Source organism: Physeter macrocephalus, chromosome 16 (assembly GCF_002837175.3).
Source record: "Physeter macrocephalus isolate SW-GA chromosome 16, ASM283717v5, whole genome shotgun sequence".
NCBI classification, from domain to species: domain Eukaryota; kingdom Metazoa; phylum Chordata; class Mammalia; order Artiodactyla; family Physeteridae; genus Physeter; species Physeter macrocephalus.
This window is the reverse complement of record NC_041229.1, coordinates 87,171,915-87,190,183: the sequence shown is the minus strand read 5'-3', so window position 1 is coordinate 87,190,183 and position 18,269 is coordinate 87,171,915. Positions and strand designations below refer to the sequence as shown.

Sequence of the window (18,269 nt, the reverse complement as noted above, 5' to 3'; positions counted from 1 at the left end):
CAAAACGCCAAATGGATATTCTCCCAGAAGAAGTCCTGCCTGTTGATGGTCTCTAGACACTCTTGTTCATCTTTCCTTTAAGAAGTATCACACCATTCCATGGTTGAAGCCAATTGTAACGTTCTTGACGTCATCAATTTGACGGAAACTCTTTCTGTTCATCAGTCTGGAGACTTAATATTGATTCTGAAGCTCTTTTACTGGCTTGGTTTTCCACAACGGTTATCATCAGAGCCTCTAGCCACCATGTGCATAAAATGTGTAATGGGCCTGCAGGTGGCACTTCAGCCACACAACATAATGGCCCCAACCTCACCATTCACAGTCATCTTCCTTTGTGACATACGGATCCATTCACTCTGCCAAATTCATTCCTTGGCTTTCCTTCCTTTAAGCCTGTCCTTACATGTGTTTCCTTCCTAGAAAAACTTTCTCCAACTTCCTTTCTCTGACTACCCAGGGTTTTTTTCCATTTTTCAAAAACCAGATCCAATCTACATTTCTCTGATGTTCTCCAAGGGGTCCTCTGAATTTCTTTTGTGTTTATTGCTAGCAACATTCATTTGACATCTATTACTTATTGTATTGTACCGTTAGATCTATTTTGAAGTTAACTGTTTTCTTTTCCTGGCTAACTTTTAAGTTCCTTAAGAGCATGGACCATAAATTAAGTGTACATTGTTTGTCTCCATAATGCATTGCACATAAAGTATTAATACAATTCTATTAGCAGATATTTAAGACGATTGTACTTTAAGGGATATATGATCACTAATATTTGGGTACAACATAGTTAGGGTGTTCTGGAGAAATGAAACCATAGAAACTGTTGGATTGATTTTGGAGATAACTTTGTTTAACTCAATACCAGGAGACATTATCATTGCATTCTGAGAACTCATTTCAGTAGTTTTTTGTCATGTATACCCTTGGGAGTTTGGACCCAAATAATATATTTAATGCTACGACTGAAAATTCATATCCCCATATTGGTTCTTTTGGTTGATCTCCTTTTTTGGAATGTTACATTTCTGTGATCAAGACATCTTGTTAAATTAAAAATAAATAAATAAAACTTGCATAATTCTATTCATGGATATAGTAAGCAACATGGATTCTTCCACTTTATAAACACTGAGAAAAGAGGGGCACCACCTGCTACCAACTCTTTCAGATTCTCTCAGGAACGCTGTCATCTGGTTCTGATAAAGGAAAAATTCCTTTTAAATATAAAAATTTGTTAAATAAAATAAAAATCTTCCATTCTTGCAGAACTCCAGCTAGTATTTTCTTCCTCTCTCTTGTTTAATTCTGTTTTTGAATTGCTTATAGGTAAATAAGAATGCTAATTAAGAAAACAAGGATTCCATCTTGTGTAAAAGTTGTCCATTCATTAAATTCACAAACATTTATTGATGGACAAGAGTGGTCTAAATCCTAAGTCACTGGGTATAGTATTTATTTCTAAGTGTGCAAGAGTCATTAATACCATTTTCTGAGCCTTTTAGTTACTTGTTTGGAATGAGTACTCATCAGTTTTTGATCGCTAAGATTTCTCTACCAAAGATAAGTTTTATCTTTGGGTCTATAATGGAGACAGTCACTGAATCCATCCCTTCACTCTTTTTAAAACCCTGCACTTAGAAATAAATGGAAAAGAAATCTTGAAACTGCTCCTATTCAGAAGAAATGACTTCCACTCCCATCATCTTAGGACTAATCCTTCTTTAACCTTCCCGCCAAATTCTCCACTCTCATCTAGGACTTCAGATTCAGATGCATGTGCAAATCACTCTTACCAAGAAAACTAATTTTTGAAGAAACTTAAAGTTCCTTAGGAAAGCAGACTGGTCTAAAGCCAAGGGCATATTTCTAAGAAAATAGTCATTTGAGGGCTTTCAAAACCATAATATATAAAAAAGCTCAGAGATTATTACCCATCCTTCTTTCTGTTTGATGACCTCGTCCCATTGGATGTGAGACTGGGTCGAAGAAATAAGTCCAGGAACGGTCCTCTTGGCTCTGCATTGTCACTCTTTGATTTGGATGGCTGTCATGGGCTGAGGCTGCTGTGACAATGTAGTTCGAGCAATTGTCAAAGTGTTAGTTGACATTTGGCCAGGGATACACTGATTTTTTAAAGACTTTATTTTCTATACAAGACAATGAAACCGTCTTCCGGATATAGAGGGCCAGGAAGTTGCAGAATGTTTTAGCAGGTATAGGTTCATTCATGCTCCTTTTCCCTAGCAATCAGCATGTGAACTAGAGGACACAAAAGCATTAACGACTTCTCCAGTGGGTAGATGAGAAGTTATAGACATCAAGTGAAGATGGAGGAGAAATAGTTCTTTACCCACACCATGTTGCCACCATCCCCTAAAGGAGGAAGTGTAGAAGTCCAAACACATGATGTCATTCCTAGACAACCACGTCCCAGTGAAATGCACATTAGGCCAGTAGTGATTTAGAGAAGGAATCAGGTAACAGCTTCCCTTGTGATAAACATGAAAAGTAAATGCCATTCATCTCAAAAGCGTGAGTGGAATCCATTAGAAGCATCACCTTCTAACAATGAGATTTATGGCACAGTGGCATATAAGAATGCAACACGTGCTTTGGCTTCACTCTGAGCCACTGAAGACGTATAGGTAGAAAAGATGACAATAGTAGCCCCTTAGCAACAACTACACCACATATCCAGTCACTGAATCCACCGCTCTGCCAGCTATGCATGCAGAAGCTGCCACACACCAGAAGAATATCATGCATTACATTCTATATTGCAAATAAAAACATAGGGATATTGCTCACTGATATTAAGTAACGATATGGAATTCACATTCTTTTACAAGAATGCATCTTGCATGCATTTCAATATTTCTCCCCAGTCCCACAATTCAAATATAGAGAAGAGGTGTTTTTTACAAATCCAAGAGGAAAACATTGTACATTCAAGGAGAAATCTCCAAACAAACATGACAAAGGGCCAAATGACACCAGACAGGTGTTTTTTCTCAAAATGTCTGGCTCCATTTCTTTGACTACTGAGGTTCTGACCAAAAGCTTTCTAAGAAGCCCAGGATTTCATAGAACTGTGTTGTAAAGCCTGGACCCACATCATAGAGCAGATACCTTTACAGAAGAAAAGGGAGTATTTTATAAGATCAGAGTCCCTGCATCCTCTTACTAGGGGATGCCCCAAATTAGATCTGAAAGTGACACATGCAAGGGCATATTCTCTGTGTCTCCTTATGTGCCTGTATCCATTTCTGTTCTGGTGATTTGTTACGAGCACTTAAGGGTTGGCTCTGTGTTGACTGAATGGTACGTGATTAAGGAACTGTAACATCTTGTGACATTTCCTTCAAACTCTTCTTGCTCACCGTATTCAATGCCCAGTACTTAACCCCAGAGGAAGTTTTCACCCAAGTCTGCCTGTGAAACCATCCATTACCAGTTGTCCCTGCTGTTGAATGAGAGTCTTCTTTTGGCATTTGGGGATATTCCCCAGGCCATCCATTCTCAAACCACTGCTCTTTCTGGGTAGCTGTTTCTTCTGTTGTACTAGTAGGGGGTGTCCGGGCTGTGAGAAGAATGTCAATTGTGAGCTGTTATTGTTCAATTAATTTCCTTACCAACACATATCTTTCTACCTTAAGAGCATACACATGTGGGAGAGAAGGTAGAAAAGGAAAGCAGGAAGGAGAGACACCACTGATACTCTGAAAGGGATATTAGAAGTCAAATGGCCCGATACTTCAGCTTTTCAGATGGGAAAACTGGGGCTCAAAGAAGCTTTGATTTGCTCAAAATCATATAGCCAGGTTGGTACAAAGTTAGGACCAGACCACGGTCTATGAATTCCAGTATTATTCTTATTTTACTAGAGTCTATGGCCTCATACATCCTGTCTGAGAGAACTGTTCGTTGAAAAAACTTAACCTGTCTTCAGTGATTTTGGAGAGAGGAGTATATTATATAACAGTCCATGACAAGATCAGCCTAGTAGGAAGCCTTCACAAAAGGTGGTCACATGACTCATAATTGCACACACTGGAAATACACCAGCAGTGCGTTTGCCCAGCATGAAAGATGCTGGGAATGACTGAGATGCTACCCCACTGACATGTTACAAAGTTATGTCTATGGAGCATCTAAAACTGCCAAAATGACAGAAAATTAATTCAGTGGAGAAAAACTTTTCTAGCCAGTGTTTGGCATTATATAAATAGTAGGAGTGTGTGACAGGCTTAAAATTTCAAATGCTCAGTGATGTAATTGTCCAGTTTTAAACAGGGCATAATGAATGAAATGAAATTGTGTCGGGGTGCCTTTGGTAAAAATCAGAAAGCCACTGACATTTTCATCTGTAGCGACTAATACTAAAGTTTTAGTTCATCAAGTAAATGAGAGTGTTATAACACTGTATATCAACTATACCTCAATTAAAAAAAAGAAAAAGAAAATGAGAGTGTATAAACTTGCCAAGCTGAAGTATATTTTGCAACCTGTAAAACTGGTTCATTTCATTATTTTAGAAATTAATATTTATGATTTGATAATTGAGAAGACATTTAAAAAATAAAACTTACTGTCCTTGTTTCACCCTTGCATTGGCCAAAACATTCCTGGGGTTAAGTGGTTATCCAGAGGGAGGGAAAAAAAACCCCCAAATCTTAAGTTTTACATTCGCCTGACTAAATCACTACCTCCTGACAAATGATAAAGTTAGAGAAAACACTGGGTGTAATTCCAAAAAAAAGAAAAATTAACCCAAAACATAGACTGCATACTTAAAGTTTAAAAAAAAGAAAGGAAAAAAAATGCGTACACACACACACACACACACACGCACACGCACACGCTATTCTATACTACTTCTACCTCTCTCTTTATAAAACACAATGATCCTTTAAATATCCAGTAATCCCTTGTTATCTTCAATATATGGGTTAGCAGAGTAATGGATTTCCATTGCAAATGACTCTCTTCTGGAAGTTGTAAATGTTCTTTTGATAACGCCCAGAATCACCAACCAGAATCACTTATGTTTTGCAAGTCCTGATGAAAGAATTGCTGCAGCAGCTGCTGCTTTCCCTCTGTTAGGTTCTGTTATGTCCTGTTTTTCAACTACCCTCCAGTAATCATGGCCCTCCCCCCCACCTTTTGACAATAGGATCATTAATTCCAAGCCTCTTAGTTTTCCACTTTTTAAGTACAAACTGTCTTAAATAATTTCTAAAATACACTGCTAGGACCCAAAGGGACTGGTACAGAAGCCCATTCTGAAGAGACTTCTGTTTCTTATGTCCTTCTTCCAACAAAAGACTCTTTTGTTAACTCAGCCTATAATCCACATGCGTATATCGAATCTGTTGGGGTCAATAATGAGATATAGGCCTGTTGGGTGTATTCAGTACAATGCCCAGGAGGTAGTAACATATTCAGTCCTAGCTGATGTCTGAAACTTTTCTTTTGTTGTCTGAAGACCTTCTCAAACCATGGATTCCCAAACTTCTTTGGCTTCTAAGTGATTGTTTCTTACATTTTTGCTTTAGGAGTATTCAAGGCTATGAGAATCATGGTTGAACCATAATTTCTAAAATGCTACAAGCTGCTATCCTAGATTAAAGCTTCTTTTATTCCAAACATCATAGGCATCTCTCTGAGAGATAGATTAAAAAAAAAGAAGAGTATACACTTCTTACTTCTTTATTTGTCCTATTCTCATAGGCCAGTAGTGAGACCTGAAATTGTTTTAGGAAACCTGAGATGTTTGCACATAAGTAAAAATAACAGTGTCAAAGCCTTCCCCAAGTTACCCTGGGCTTAAAAACAAAAAAAGAACAGTCAAGGAATTCATATATAGACCATCTGAGCGACTGACTTTCTTCCAAAGAGTACAAGGGATGCCTTTCTACAATGCAGTGAGGAACAGAATGTGAAAAAGAAACTGGATTCATCAAAGATCTTCATAGAAAACAAGAATTCCAAAGATCCTTGCACCTGTCATGCCTTCTTTCCAGATCCCACTACTAAGCAGCAAAAGAACACACTCTTCTTCATACATTTCCATAAAGACACACAAATTACCCAAATGGAACCTCTGGGAAACTTTAACACAAAAACTGTATCTCAGATATTTTTAAACATTTTAACTTTTTAAACATTTTGGCCTTTTGGGCCACCTGACAAGTGAGTATTTTATTCCAATTTCTAAGAAATTGTGTGCAGATCTGGCAGCTTTTCATGCTCTGGGGATAAAAGAAATTACTGTGTGGAAATAGAAGATGTAGCCAATGTCTGCAAAAAAAGTCTTCCTTATTCTCTGCAGTGACTTCACTAACTCAACTAAACCAGAACTGATGACTGCCATCCTTCTTACTTGTGCTTGTAGGATGCTGGGTCTCCTCTTCATCGTGATATCCATGGTGACTGAGAGAAGAGTGTGTTTCCTGGGTCCATTTTTCTCCATAAGCACTGGTGCTACTTCTGTCCACATCTGTCGTGATGATGGTTATATACACTGTGACTTTTTATCAACCAACTTTTGATTGTTCTGTTTTTTCATCAAAGTACATGCCATCTAATGGTTCGATGCCTAAATAGTACCTCTCAGTATCCCCTCTTAATACTTTTGAGTGAATTCACTAATATCTCCCAAGAGAAAACCAACGGGCATGGAAATTTCTTAATGATTACCTGTTATTGTACTACAACCACTTTATCAAGAGCAGCACCACAAACCATTTTAAAGTATTCATTTTTATAATGAAGCAACATCAACTATCTTGTGCCCAGATGATATAATTGACAAATGACTCCTAAGCTGAACTGAGTATCCTCATGAAAGTTCACTAAGAATTTGTGATGAGATATTAACTGAATTTCCCACTGTGTCCCGATGACTGACCTTTGCAGCATCAAAGACTTTGAGGGAAAAAAAATCTTTAATTAAGTATGCGTAACCCATTACCAGTCATCCTTGTGGTTGTCTGAAGTGATACTTCTGGATTCGAATGGCCTGGGCTCAGTTGCGTCCAATCCTGGTTCTGTTGTGGGTCGTTAAAAACCCGTGGTGTGGTTGAAACTGTGATAATGATGATTGAAGTAATTAGGAGAATGTTATTTCTTGAGCCTTCACCACTTGTTTTGCATATCTCTCCCTTCTTTAGTCTATAGAGTAATTCATCTATACCAGGCTGTATAGATGGTTGAGTGGAAATGAAGGGAAAGCAGAGAGTGCCTTCTGCTCTCTTCAGCCATACTGTTAAGCATCTCAGTGTCCTTTGCATTCTGTCAGAGAACACGTAGGGGTCAGAACATGAGATCTTCTGGAGAAAGCAGCCAAAGAAGCTGCAGCAGGAGGAAGAACAGCTTTGAAAACACCAGCCCTACACCAAGGAGAACCAAAGACGTCAGCGCTTTTCCCGTCCATGCAGTCTGTAATGACCCTCTGCGATTGAAAGCCCAAGGAATCTGTAACACTGCCAAGTGTGCTACATGTAGATCCTCAGGCTGAAGAGTACATACCTGAAAAATTATACCATGATGACCAGTTTACATTATTAGTAGTTTTGGTGGGGAAAGAAACACCCTGAGCAGCCAGAGCTTTCCTATAGATGATCCTAACAAAGAATATCTACCTAGAACAGCCGTGTGATTTAGCTACACATTTCTGAATATTTATATTTATCAAACACCTATGGTATTCTCATCAAACATAAAGCATTTCATGAGCAAGCCATTCAAAGCCAATGAAAGAAAACCAAGACACATACATTCAGTAGAAAACACCATAGGTAACCAACCACCATCACAGCAGCTCCCCGAAGATAAAAAGGGGCATACATCCACCAGTGCCCTGATACTGTCACCCAAAATGATAGGGCTGGAAGAGGAGATGCACCTGACAGAAGAACCATGACAAAATCAGAATCAATGTCTTTTGTGAAAGGTTATTTGCAAATACATCCTAATTCTTTCAAACTTTATTTTGATACGCAAATAATACAAAACTCTTTTCAGAACTATAATACTATCAGCTCTATTTCACAAGTTAATAAAATCAGGTTTAGAATCATTAACTACATTCTCAGTAAGCATGAAAAACTGGCAGTTATCATACCCCTACAGAAGACCGAGGGCATCCTGCTGAATTACGTGCACAGGTGCCAGGAAGAAAAGTGAGCTGAAATCGGAAAATATGCCACAGGGATGAAAAAATATCAAGGGAAGTTTTTCCCTGGAGCTTGATGATATGATTTATTTTCAGGTTGATCTGTTCGGCTTGCCACTCAAGAGGGTTTCGTTTCTCAAGTGTCAAGACCACATCTTTCCTGATGCCCGACTTAGAAGCTGTGGCCACATCCTGAACCCAGCAGACAGTATAATAGTAAAGCTCCAGTGTCTTGGGGTATTTGGTTTTCTTTTTGAAGTAACTAAAGAGAGTTTCTTTGTTAGGTCTCTAAGCTCTGCAGGGGTGTCCAACTAAGGAATACACTACTTGAAAGCTTAGATATAAAGCATACAGTTCATCTCAAGTATTTGTTGTATCGATGTCATATACTCAGATGCCTCAGGCCTAAGCTATGCTTTTGGACCCCTCCCTCCTGGGGTGCTGTCCTTTTGGGGATGAAACCCTCAGGTTCCAATTGGACAGACAGGACTTCTGTGACCTGAGAGAGCTCATGTAGCACCTCAAAGGCACATCTTCTCTAAAAAAAAAAGGCAGAGCTGTGATGGAGTCGGGTTCAGGATTCTCATCTCGGTTCAGCAATATCTCAGATCATGACAGGTATGTATAGGAAACTCAGTCATTTGGCAGAATATTAGACCAACCTATGAATTTTTTTTAAGGACCTTTCAGCTCAATTTCCATCTCTGTACTCAAAAAGTTTTATAATTGTCACGAATTTGTATACTATCATGCAACGGTTTCACTCTTCGTTTTTAATAATTGGCACTGTTTTGTTACATAGCTCAGCTTTAACACGTAACTAAACAAAACAGGAAGTACCTGAGACATTAGAAATTTTATCAAAGATATTTTTTCCATTTCTCCTCCAAATATATTTTGGCTTCCATTAAAAAAAAAATCAGTGTTTTCCTTCATAATCTCATCAAGGTATAATTGACCTGTGATCATAGGCCTATGCTCACTTGTCATATTAACCATTTCCCACGATCGATACTCTTGGGCATCACTCAGATTAATAGATAAGCCTGGCATAGATGGTTCTACAGGAATTGATTATTCTTACTGGTGCTGGAGATAAAATCTTCATCATCATCAGTGCCTGATCCAGAATAACTGGGGTGTCTGTCACTTTCATCTTCATTCTCTTCAGTTGGCTCCCAGCCTGCTGAGATGATATTTGAATCCGTACCTGTTGTGGTGACTTGCATTAGTAGCTGAGCTGGATGCCAAGCAACCCAGTTGACAAAGGAAGAAAGTCAGGCACAGAATGTATAAAAGAATTCCCAGGATCATAAGAAGAAAGTGAGAGATTTGACTTCTATACCCCAAATTCTTATAGTCTGGTCTCTGAAGCTAGTGTATAAGATCTAAAAACAACTGGCTATGATCTTTACAATTGAACACTCTTTTAAAGGAAGTTAAAAGAATAAATATGGACATAACCCCACCAAAAAAGTAAAAGAAAGAAAGGCCAATAAATGCATCTGAAAGCCCCACGCTTTCAGATGCATTTATCATTAACTTATTAACCATATGCCATGAAAGCGAGGGTGTCAAGAATAGAACGAAAAGGTTTCACACGTGCCTATTTGTTTTATCAAGCCACCTTCAGTAAAACCTTGGAATCTAAACACGTCAGTCATTTCTAAAAATCCCTTAGTTGTATTCACTATTTGCTATTCACCCAGCTATTAGGTTTGATCTTCTCTAGCATTCGATTACTGTAGCTCTGAATGCAAATGAAAGCTGCTACACTGCAGTTCCCATCAATACTTTAGCATGTAGCCAAAAAAAAAAAAAATTAGTCACTTAACAGAGAAATTTTGCGGGGCCTTTATTAGTCAACGAAAAGGGTTGACTAGAGTGGATTGTAGCCAATATTTGGGAAAATTCTCACTTTTTCCCTTTTGGATGCAATCCTAGGAAAGGAGATGGAAAGCCTCCACCTCTTCGCAGTGCTTACTGTAGAGGTCTTTACTAGAAAGGGGTTTCCTATATTTTGAATGAGATTCATGCTATCTTTCAGAATGACCATTTATCTTTGCATCCTATGAGTATCTATCCCCAAAACAGTTCCATTGATGGAGATTTTTGTTAGCTCTACCTATGCTATTTTATTTTCTCATGAAAAGTCAAGAACTTTTTATCACTTCAGTCATTTTAGAACATCTTTCAGAGTCAAAGTTTTGTTCTGTCATTGAGAAAGACCTAGCCCCATTTTCCAGTCCCCATATTAGCCTCCTCCTGGGCTACATTAATTCTATAGAATAGAAAGAAGAAATCTGCTTATTAGTACTAGAAAGTCAAACATATAGATCTCAGAGTCATGAAAAACATTTGTGAAACCAGCATGAACTTTAAACTTTGACAATATCCCCGAGGCCAATGAAAATTACTGAAGACTGCCAAGAAAACATACGAAATGAGATATAATAACTCATTACCAGCCATTATTGTTGTGGTGTGAAGATGAATCTTGGATGCTGATGGCTGAAACCACCAAGAAAACCAATCCTGGACCTCTTGCCTCTTGGTTGTTGTTTTGGAAGTTGTACCACTAGTGCTCATCAAAGCTGTTGTAACCATAATTGAATTAATTGTTGAAAGGTTAATTATCAGTGCCTAAGAAATAGCATTGTATGTGCTTTCACTCTTTTACCACTCAAGAGTCATCTATACATGATACAGATGGCGGAAAGAAAGCGAAAAAGCACAGAAGTTCCATTTCTTTCCAAGGCCCAAACCAGGGTTTATAGAATGTCAGAGATGGAAGGACCTTAAACAGCATCTGGTTCATGCTACTCATCTTGAGGATGAAAAAGCTGTGCTGGACAGACCGTGACTTGTCTGAAGTTAGGATGATTAAACAAGAGAGAAGTCTCGAGGAGAGCATACAACTGTCTTTGAATTTTGAAAGGCTATAACATAAACAAGGGATTAAATTTTTGTTTGTGTTCCTAAAAGGTCAAACTAGGACCTGTGGTGAGAATTTCAGGGAGATCAATATTCTTCCAGATGTTAGATTTAAAAAGGTAATAATCTGAACTCTCCAACAATGACGGTATTATACAGAAAGTATTATAACCCCCACCATCAGAAAGAGCACTTAGCAGGAAAATTGGGTAAGAGATTAAACGATTAGAAATGTTGATGGAACGAGACCATTGAAGATCCTCTCCACATCTGAGAGTCTTTGATTCTAAAGGATGATGAGTCCCAGCCCATCATCTTCTACACACTCTATCTTGGTCAACCAATATCATCCTCCAAGAATTTAGGGTATGACATTTCTGCCAGCAGTCCCACACACATAGCCCCAGCAATCCCTGATACGTGGAAGAAGGACACATGAGGTGGAAGCCTGAAAGAGATGCCATTCCACTTCAGTTGGCATCCAAATTCCCTAGTAGCCTTGCCCATGGTCACTTTTATATCAACACTAGATTCTGCAAAGCAGAACAGAACATTTTGAGACCCAGTTTTTGAAAAGAGGATAATCAATCAGGAAAGACAGACGAAGATGAAGTGACCCAATGATCTCACTAACAAGACCAGAAGCAAGAGTCTTGATTTGAAAACTTCCAAAGACTGCCATTTCTGCAACCATGACGTGCATCAGAAGAACAGTAGAGAATAGTAGATAAAAAACTGAAAAAAGTTCAAGCAGAGAGGCTGAAACCATCATTAAATCGCCAAGTACAAAAGTAAAGTGAATTAGATTCTTTTTTCCAGTTATCAAGAAAGCCCAGAAGTGTCCCAAGATGAAGTACTGACAAGACCTTTTCCTTCACAGTGTTTGTACTATGAAGATGAACATTGTCAACATTTTAAAAATACCATTTTTTAAATTCTGCAGTCAGTCTCTCTCTCTCTCTCTCTCTCTCTCTCCCTTTCTCTCTCTCACTCTCCAGCATTATCTTAATCAGTATGAAATGCAATCATAACATAACATCAATACTATTTTCCTCACAGGAGTATCTGTCAAAATAAAAAATACAGTGTATTCAATGTATTATAAGCTAAGCAAATGTAAAGGACCATTTTTATAACTCTTTTTCTGCATAAAAAATGCTTAATTATTTTGAAATATGGCTATATCCTCCATCAACGAAAGTTAATAAGTGAAGATATGCTTATAATATCCCATTGTTACAGACTTTGAATCTTTTTTCCGCAAAAGCTCTCAAACTCGCAAAACACTTTATAGTGATTTAGAATTAATAGTCAAACATCCAGGGAGCTTTTTAGAGGCCTAGATTTTGATATAAAGCAACAGGTCACTTCCCACACTTTGGCTGAGGTATCAGATGTCCAAACAATTGTTCAGGGCCTATACTTTCCATCTGTAAATCAGTATTTTCCTCTATTATTATTACTGGCTGTGATAACTAGATCAGCGGAAAGTAGGAGTATGCATTTTCTAATAGACTTCTTTTAAGAGGACATGTTCTGAATTAATCTCTTAATTGAAGCTCTGAAGAAAAAATAATTCTGATTCTATGTGCATGTTGCCAAAGGAAAACAAGTAGGACATTGAGCAGAATCCAGTCATGTCCCCAGATCCGTGGGCCTCTCTGTTAAATGAAATGGTACCAGATCCTGTTCTAAGGATGGTGACAGAACATCAGTAGGAAACTTCAGCATGATAATGGTGTCCTTTCCCTTAACATTGAAAGGCTTGGCATTTAGGACAACAGATAAACGAAAGACATAACAATTTACCTGCCATTGCTGTTGTTGTCTGATCCTGAGTCTTAGGCTGTGAATTACCAAACGAGGGCCATATCCAGTTATTTTGCTCCTGAGATGCTGCATGGCTGTTTGAGTGCACGGTTGAAGTAACTGGATCAATTATGAAAATATCATTTTGTGAGGTCTTTCTAGAAAACCTTTACTCTCAGTCCTGTCTATATAAAATGTATGTATATATTATAGAGTGAAGATTAGAGAAGAGTGAGGCCTGATTTTATCTTTCCAGTCTCCTAAAGTCTCTTAGAATCTTAGGACAACCTCAGAAATGCAAATTCTGTATGGATAACCACGGGGTGCTACCCATTCTTCAAACTGAGACCCCTGAATACAGGCTCAGAACAAAACCCCAAGTAGCAACTGAATAACCCGTGATGGAAAAGAGATTTTATAGCTACTTGATCGGGTGACCCAGCCATGAACTGGATCATTCATTTATTTTCGGAATATCTTTAGAGGTGCTTGCTTGTAGCTTTTGGATCTGTCTATCATTTTACCCAGGAAGCTTGGGATGACAACTAGCATATCAAAGTTCCACCCACACTCATAAATCTCAAGTCAAGCTTTATACTTGAGCAGGAACTTTGCAAAGGGTGCGTATTCAAAGTGTTGAAATCAGATAAAGCTTTGTCAAGTATCCATCTAACACTTTCTGTCACTTTTAATTCTAATTCAGAATGTGTTTCCAGAAAAGAAACACAACTGCCCAAGTTAGAGAAATTCTGGACTCTATTCAAATTAGAGAAATGATAATCGGTGCTGTTTTGCAATTTGAAATCTCCCACTTGACTCTCAAGCTAGACTTGAGTCCAGAATGTTTCCCTGTAGAAGAAGAATGGCAAAGATCATCAGGATAAACATCTAAACCAGTTGAGATTCTCAAAAACCATTTTGAGTCATATGCACCCTTGAAAATCTGATATAAGTTATAGCTTCTCTCCTCGAAAAACAGATCCTACACATATGTATTCTCAAAGTTTTGCGTATTTTTTTTGGTGGCTCTTAAATAACTTATGGCCTATCATTGAACCTACTGGATGTCCATGAACTCCAGGTTAAAAGCTTTGACTCTATACACACGCAATATCAACTACCTACACAATATGCTCTGTGCTACAAAGGACACATTTGCACAGAATAGACTAGAGAGATTGGAACCAATTTTACCACTGATGCCCCCAGATAAACCTGGGCATCCCCTTGGAAAATCTGCAGACACCACTTTCTTACCTCAGTAACTTTATTAAAGATGCAGAACTCTGGCTACCCTCACCCTATAGTACATCAGATAGAGACTAATAGGAAGCAAATATACAAAAGCGAGACAGAAATAGGCATTATTTCTGTCTTCCTAAAAAGAGGTGTATGAGATTTGGGGAAAATGAAAAAAGCTACTGCCAAGACAGCAGAGTTTTCAATTTTCCCCACCCAAGTAGATCATGTCAGACCAAAAAATAATAATAATGATAAATATATATATATATACACACACATATATATTTTTCTTTTACACCCAGAAGACAAGGAAATAGAGCGTTCCAAGGCAGGAGTCTGCCTCCTGTATTAGTTTAAGCTTTTGGATTCCAAAGAATTCCTGATCACCAATAGAAAAAAGGCTGATGACATACTTCCAGGAAAGCACTTCCGAAAACAACATTTATAATAGAAAGCTTGCTGGAAGTCAAAACCTACCCAGATGGTCGTTCTCACTGGCTCTCCCTATTGCCACCCACTAAGGACCCTTAAGGATGGAATCAGCCACACAAGCCAAAGATACTCTTCTCCGTGCTCAGCCAGCCCTCCTCTTGACCTCTGCCCTCCTGCACGCATTAGGGGGGATTTGCAATCACTCCCTCCTGGTAAGTCCCAACTCTGAGTCCAGCACTCATGAGGTTTTGGGATTCTCCTCACTGGGCTTAGAAACTATGGTCTACTCATGAACCAGCACTAACTTGTTTGAGTACACCATATGCTATGTTCAAGTTTCTACCTGATTCTTTTCTTTGACACCTTTCTTCCCATGAGCTGATTTATCTGGCACTGCCATATTGGGTTCTAGAGCACTTCCATGACGCTCAGGTTGGCTCTGGACTCACTCTGCTGGACATACAAGTCTCTCTCTTCCTAAACTACTGAAACTTAACTAAGTGCTCTGGAAAGAGGAAAGCACAATTCTTTTCTCAACCCAAATCCTGAACTATTTGTAGTTAAGTAAACATACTTAACTAAATCATTTCCTTGATTTCTGAACAGTATATAGGCTCCATGAAGGTAGGTCCAACTCTGAGTCCCTAGTAACTAGAGCAATGTCTTGCACAGAGAAGACCTCAAATACCAGTTGAATGAATGACTAGGTTACTAATCCTTACTTCTCCTCAATATTACTTTCTAATGGTGTTTACCAATAGATCCCAGGAATTAGAATAGCTTGGTATGTAGTAGGTCTTCAAAATATATTTGCTGACTAAGGCAGGAGAGGCACGGTCCTTTAAAAGATGTGCTATGAATGTTTATAAAACGTCCTCATTGCCTTTTTTAAAGGACATGTGAAATACTATTTCTCTATAGGCTGTCAGCAGCTTGAATGTTAATTTCATCTGGTTCCCACAAGATATATTTTGTCACTATTTTCTTCTTTGGTGGGAAATGGTACTTTAGGATAGACCCGATCTGCTTCCTGCTGAGACCACTAGTTGTTGCGTTTGCCAACATCTGACAAAATTGCATGTCCTGATGATAAACCCCTTCAATGTGGCTACTTTACGAAGGCAGGGAACTCAAGAAGCAGCAAGTAACTAGCAGTCCACCTGCTTAGTTTGCAGAAGCTTCTCTCAAGAAGGGTTGTCCATGGAATTACAGACAATACAGTGACACAATCTTCGGAGAGCCAGTAATCCGGGAAATCATGGGAAGTTTGAAAATATCTGCTTTTTGAAATGTTTCAAAGAATCTGAGGAGAATGATCAGAACCCAACCCTATTTGTATCACCCTTCTCAGCAAGATGCTAACAGAAATTTAAGACACTGTTGAGAAAGTAACCTTACATTAAAACCTAAGTGTTCATCGACAGATGAATGGATAAAGAAGATGTGGCACATATATACAATGGAATATTACCCAGCATAAAAAGAAACAAAATTGAGTTATTTGTAGAGAGATGGATGGACCTAGAGACTGTCATAGAGAGTGAAGTAAGTCAGAAAGAGAAAAACAAATACCTTACGCTAACACATATATATAGAATCTAAAAAAAAAAAAATGGTTCTGAAGAGTATAGCTGATTCACTCCGTCATACAGCAGAAACTAACACACCATTGTAAAGCAATTATATTCCAATAAAGATGTTAAAAAAAAAAATCCTAGTGCTCTGGTGATTTCCCTGGCTTCTGGGTGATGAGGAAGAGAAAAGGGCCCTGTCTGGAGCACTTGCAAACCAGTAAATTTCTGCCACACTCTTTGAAGACCCGAGTTCCACCCCTCAAGAGCCATAGCCAGGAAAAGAGAAAATCCACACCATACTAGGAAAGCTGCTGAAGAGGCAGATGCCCTATTTGAGTGTGAATAATCCTCCACAGAAGGAACGCAGCCCATCTGGAAACCTGTTTTAAAACAAACCACAGGGGAAAAGCAAAGAAGGAAGCAGAGAAGGAGACAAGGGGAAAATGTAAACACTTTCCAATGAAAGTGAAGCACTGGGGCCAAAAACCCAAAGAAATCTAACGCAGTGTTTACCTATTTGCACTCTAGCTGTCCCATAGTAATGTTACCCACATAACCAAGCAAGAATTAAGAACCTTCCCCTACCAGCTGGGATAGCAAACTTTTAAGCAGATTAATTGGATCAGATAACTCCTTCAGGTATGCTTCCTTAGACCAAAAACAAAGGAATTGCTTAGCAAATCATGGGTGGTGAATATGACTAATTATTACTCAATTAATAATATGAATATAAATCAGGTTAAAACCTAAAAATATAAAATTAAACTGAGAAAAGTAGAAGATGAAATGGCATGCATACGCTATGATCACAACTTTATGAAAACAATCTTATCCACAGATGGATAAGAACAAGAAGGAAACATGCAAAAATGAAAATAGCTTCTGCATCAGGCTTGAATTGTCACCGTATCTCTGGGACAAGAGAACAAGGGAAGGTCTTCTGAAAAACTTCCAATATGGTACTTCTCGTAGAGGAAAAAAAAAAAGGTAGGCAGTAGCAGTCAGTGCCTACGGTGCACTGACAACCACAGCAGCCCGCCTCCCCAGATGATGTCACCACCTTCTAGAGAAGGAGGCAACCAACAGGTGAGTGCGGATCGCTCAGTAAGAGCAGAGACCTTTTTTTGCAAACGAATCGCTATTGGAAAGCACAGTGATTCATTCTCCTTACTGGTAGCGGGGGTAGTCTCTGGGTTGCTGGAGACCCAGGGACTATCTTGGTCCGGGTTCGGGTACACAGTTGGAAGATGGGTGTGGAAGATGTTGTAGCCCCCTGAAGTGCTTCTCTCACTGGAGGATCCACTGCTCATGTCCTCCTCGGGAGCGGTGCTGGGGTTGATGTCATCGGGGTTAGTTCTGTATTCCCCTTTCTTGGTGTACCGGGTGCCATCACGGTTAACAATAGCTGGGAGACAGAGGAGGCACTTTCAGAGCTTGACAGCTGACGTTTTCTGACTGTAGGAAAACTGTGGCTTATCTTAGAAGACTTCAAAGCTATTTTTCTTTTTTATGAAGCAAACCAACACCTAACTACCTCTCTAGTTGGGGGGATAGAGAGACTGATGCACTAAGAAAGTGAACCCTCCCTGCCCACCCACACACCCTGGAGATGGGGAGGGGAAGGAGGGTGTGTTTGGGAGTCCCCAGGTTCGAATCCCAGCTTCGTGTGGCTCTAGACAAGGTAGGTAACCCTCTGAGCTTCAGTTTCATCATTTGTGAAATAAGAACGATACTACCTTCTGCTATGAGCACTATATGATATGTTGTATGGAAAGTGCTTAGCGTAGTATTCAAGACAGAGTTGGCGCTCAATAAGTGATAATTCTCCTGCCTGGTCCCTAGCCTCCCTTCTCAAGTGCATGTAATATTTGTTGCTATTCATTCCATCTATTTTGAGAAAGGATTTGAAATAGGAGACAAAGAAGTGACCGGTCTCAGCAGGGAATATACAAGCATAACTCATTTATTTGTGCCTCACTTTATAGCTTCACAGATACTGTGTTTTATACCTTGAAGCCTTGTGGAAACTCTGCGTTGTTAGATAATGGTTAGTATTTTTTAGCAATAAACTATTTTTTTTTTTTTTTTTTTTTTTT

General features: G+C 38.9%; 1 protein-coding gene across 17 annotated transcripts in view; it reads right to left on the bottom strand.

Annotated features, from left to right (window-relative positions):
• The window catches only part of CD44 (CD44 molecule (IN blood group)), an 87,788-nt gene that overhangs the window by 21,136 nt on the left and 48,383 nt on the right, over positions 1–18,269 (bottom strand). For 4 of the 17 annotated variants that reach the window (XM_007129546.1, XM_007129539.4, XM_007129544.4 and 1 more), the window contains exon 5: positions 17,345–17,578. In XM_007129546.1, the coding sequence (XP_007129608.1) occupies positions 17,345–17,578 (234 nt within the window). Of the gene's footprint in view, positions 1–1,937; positions 2,070–3,457; positions 3,587–6,388; positions 6,506–6,979; positions 7,094–9,266; positions 9,393–10,647; positions 10,777–12,925; positions 13,046–17,344; positions 17,579–18,269 lie in introns of all 17 variants that reach the window. The other 13 variants (XM_007129531.4, XM_007129536.4, XM_007129537.4 and 10 more) reach the window with 10 other exon arrangements.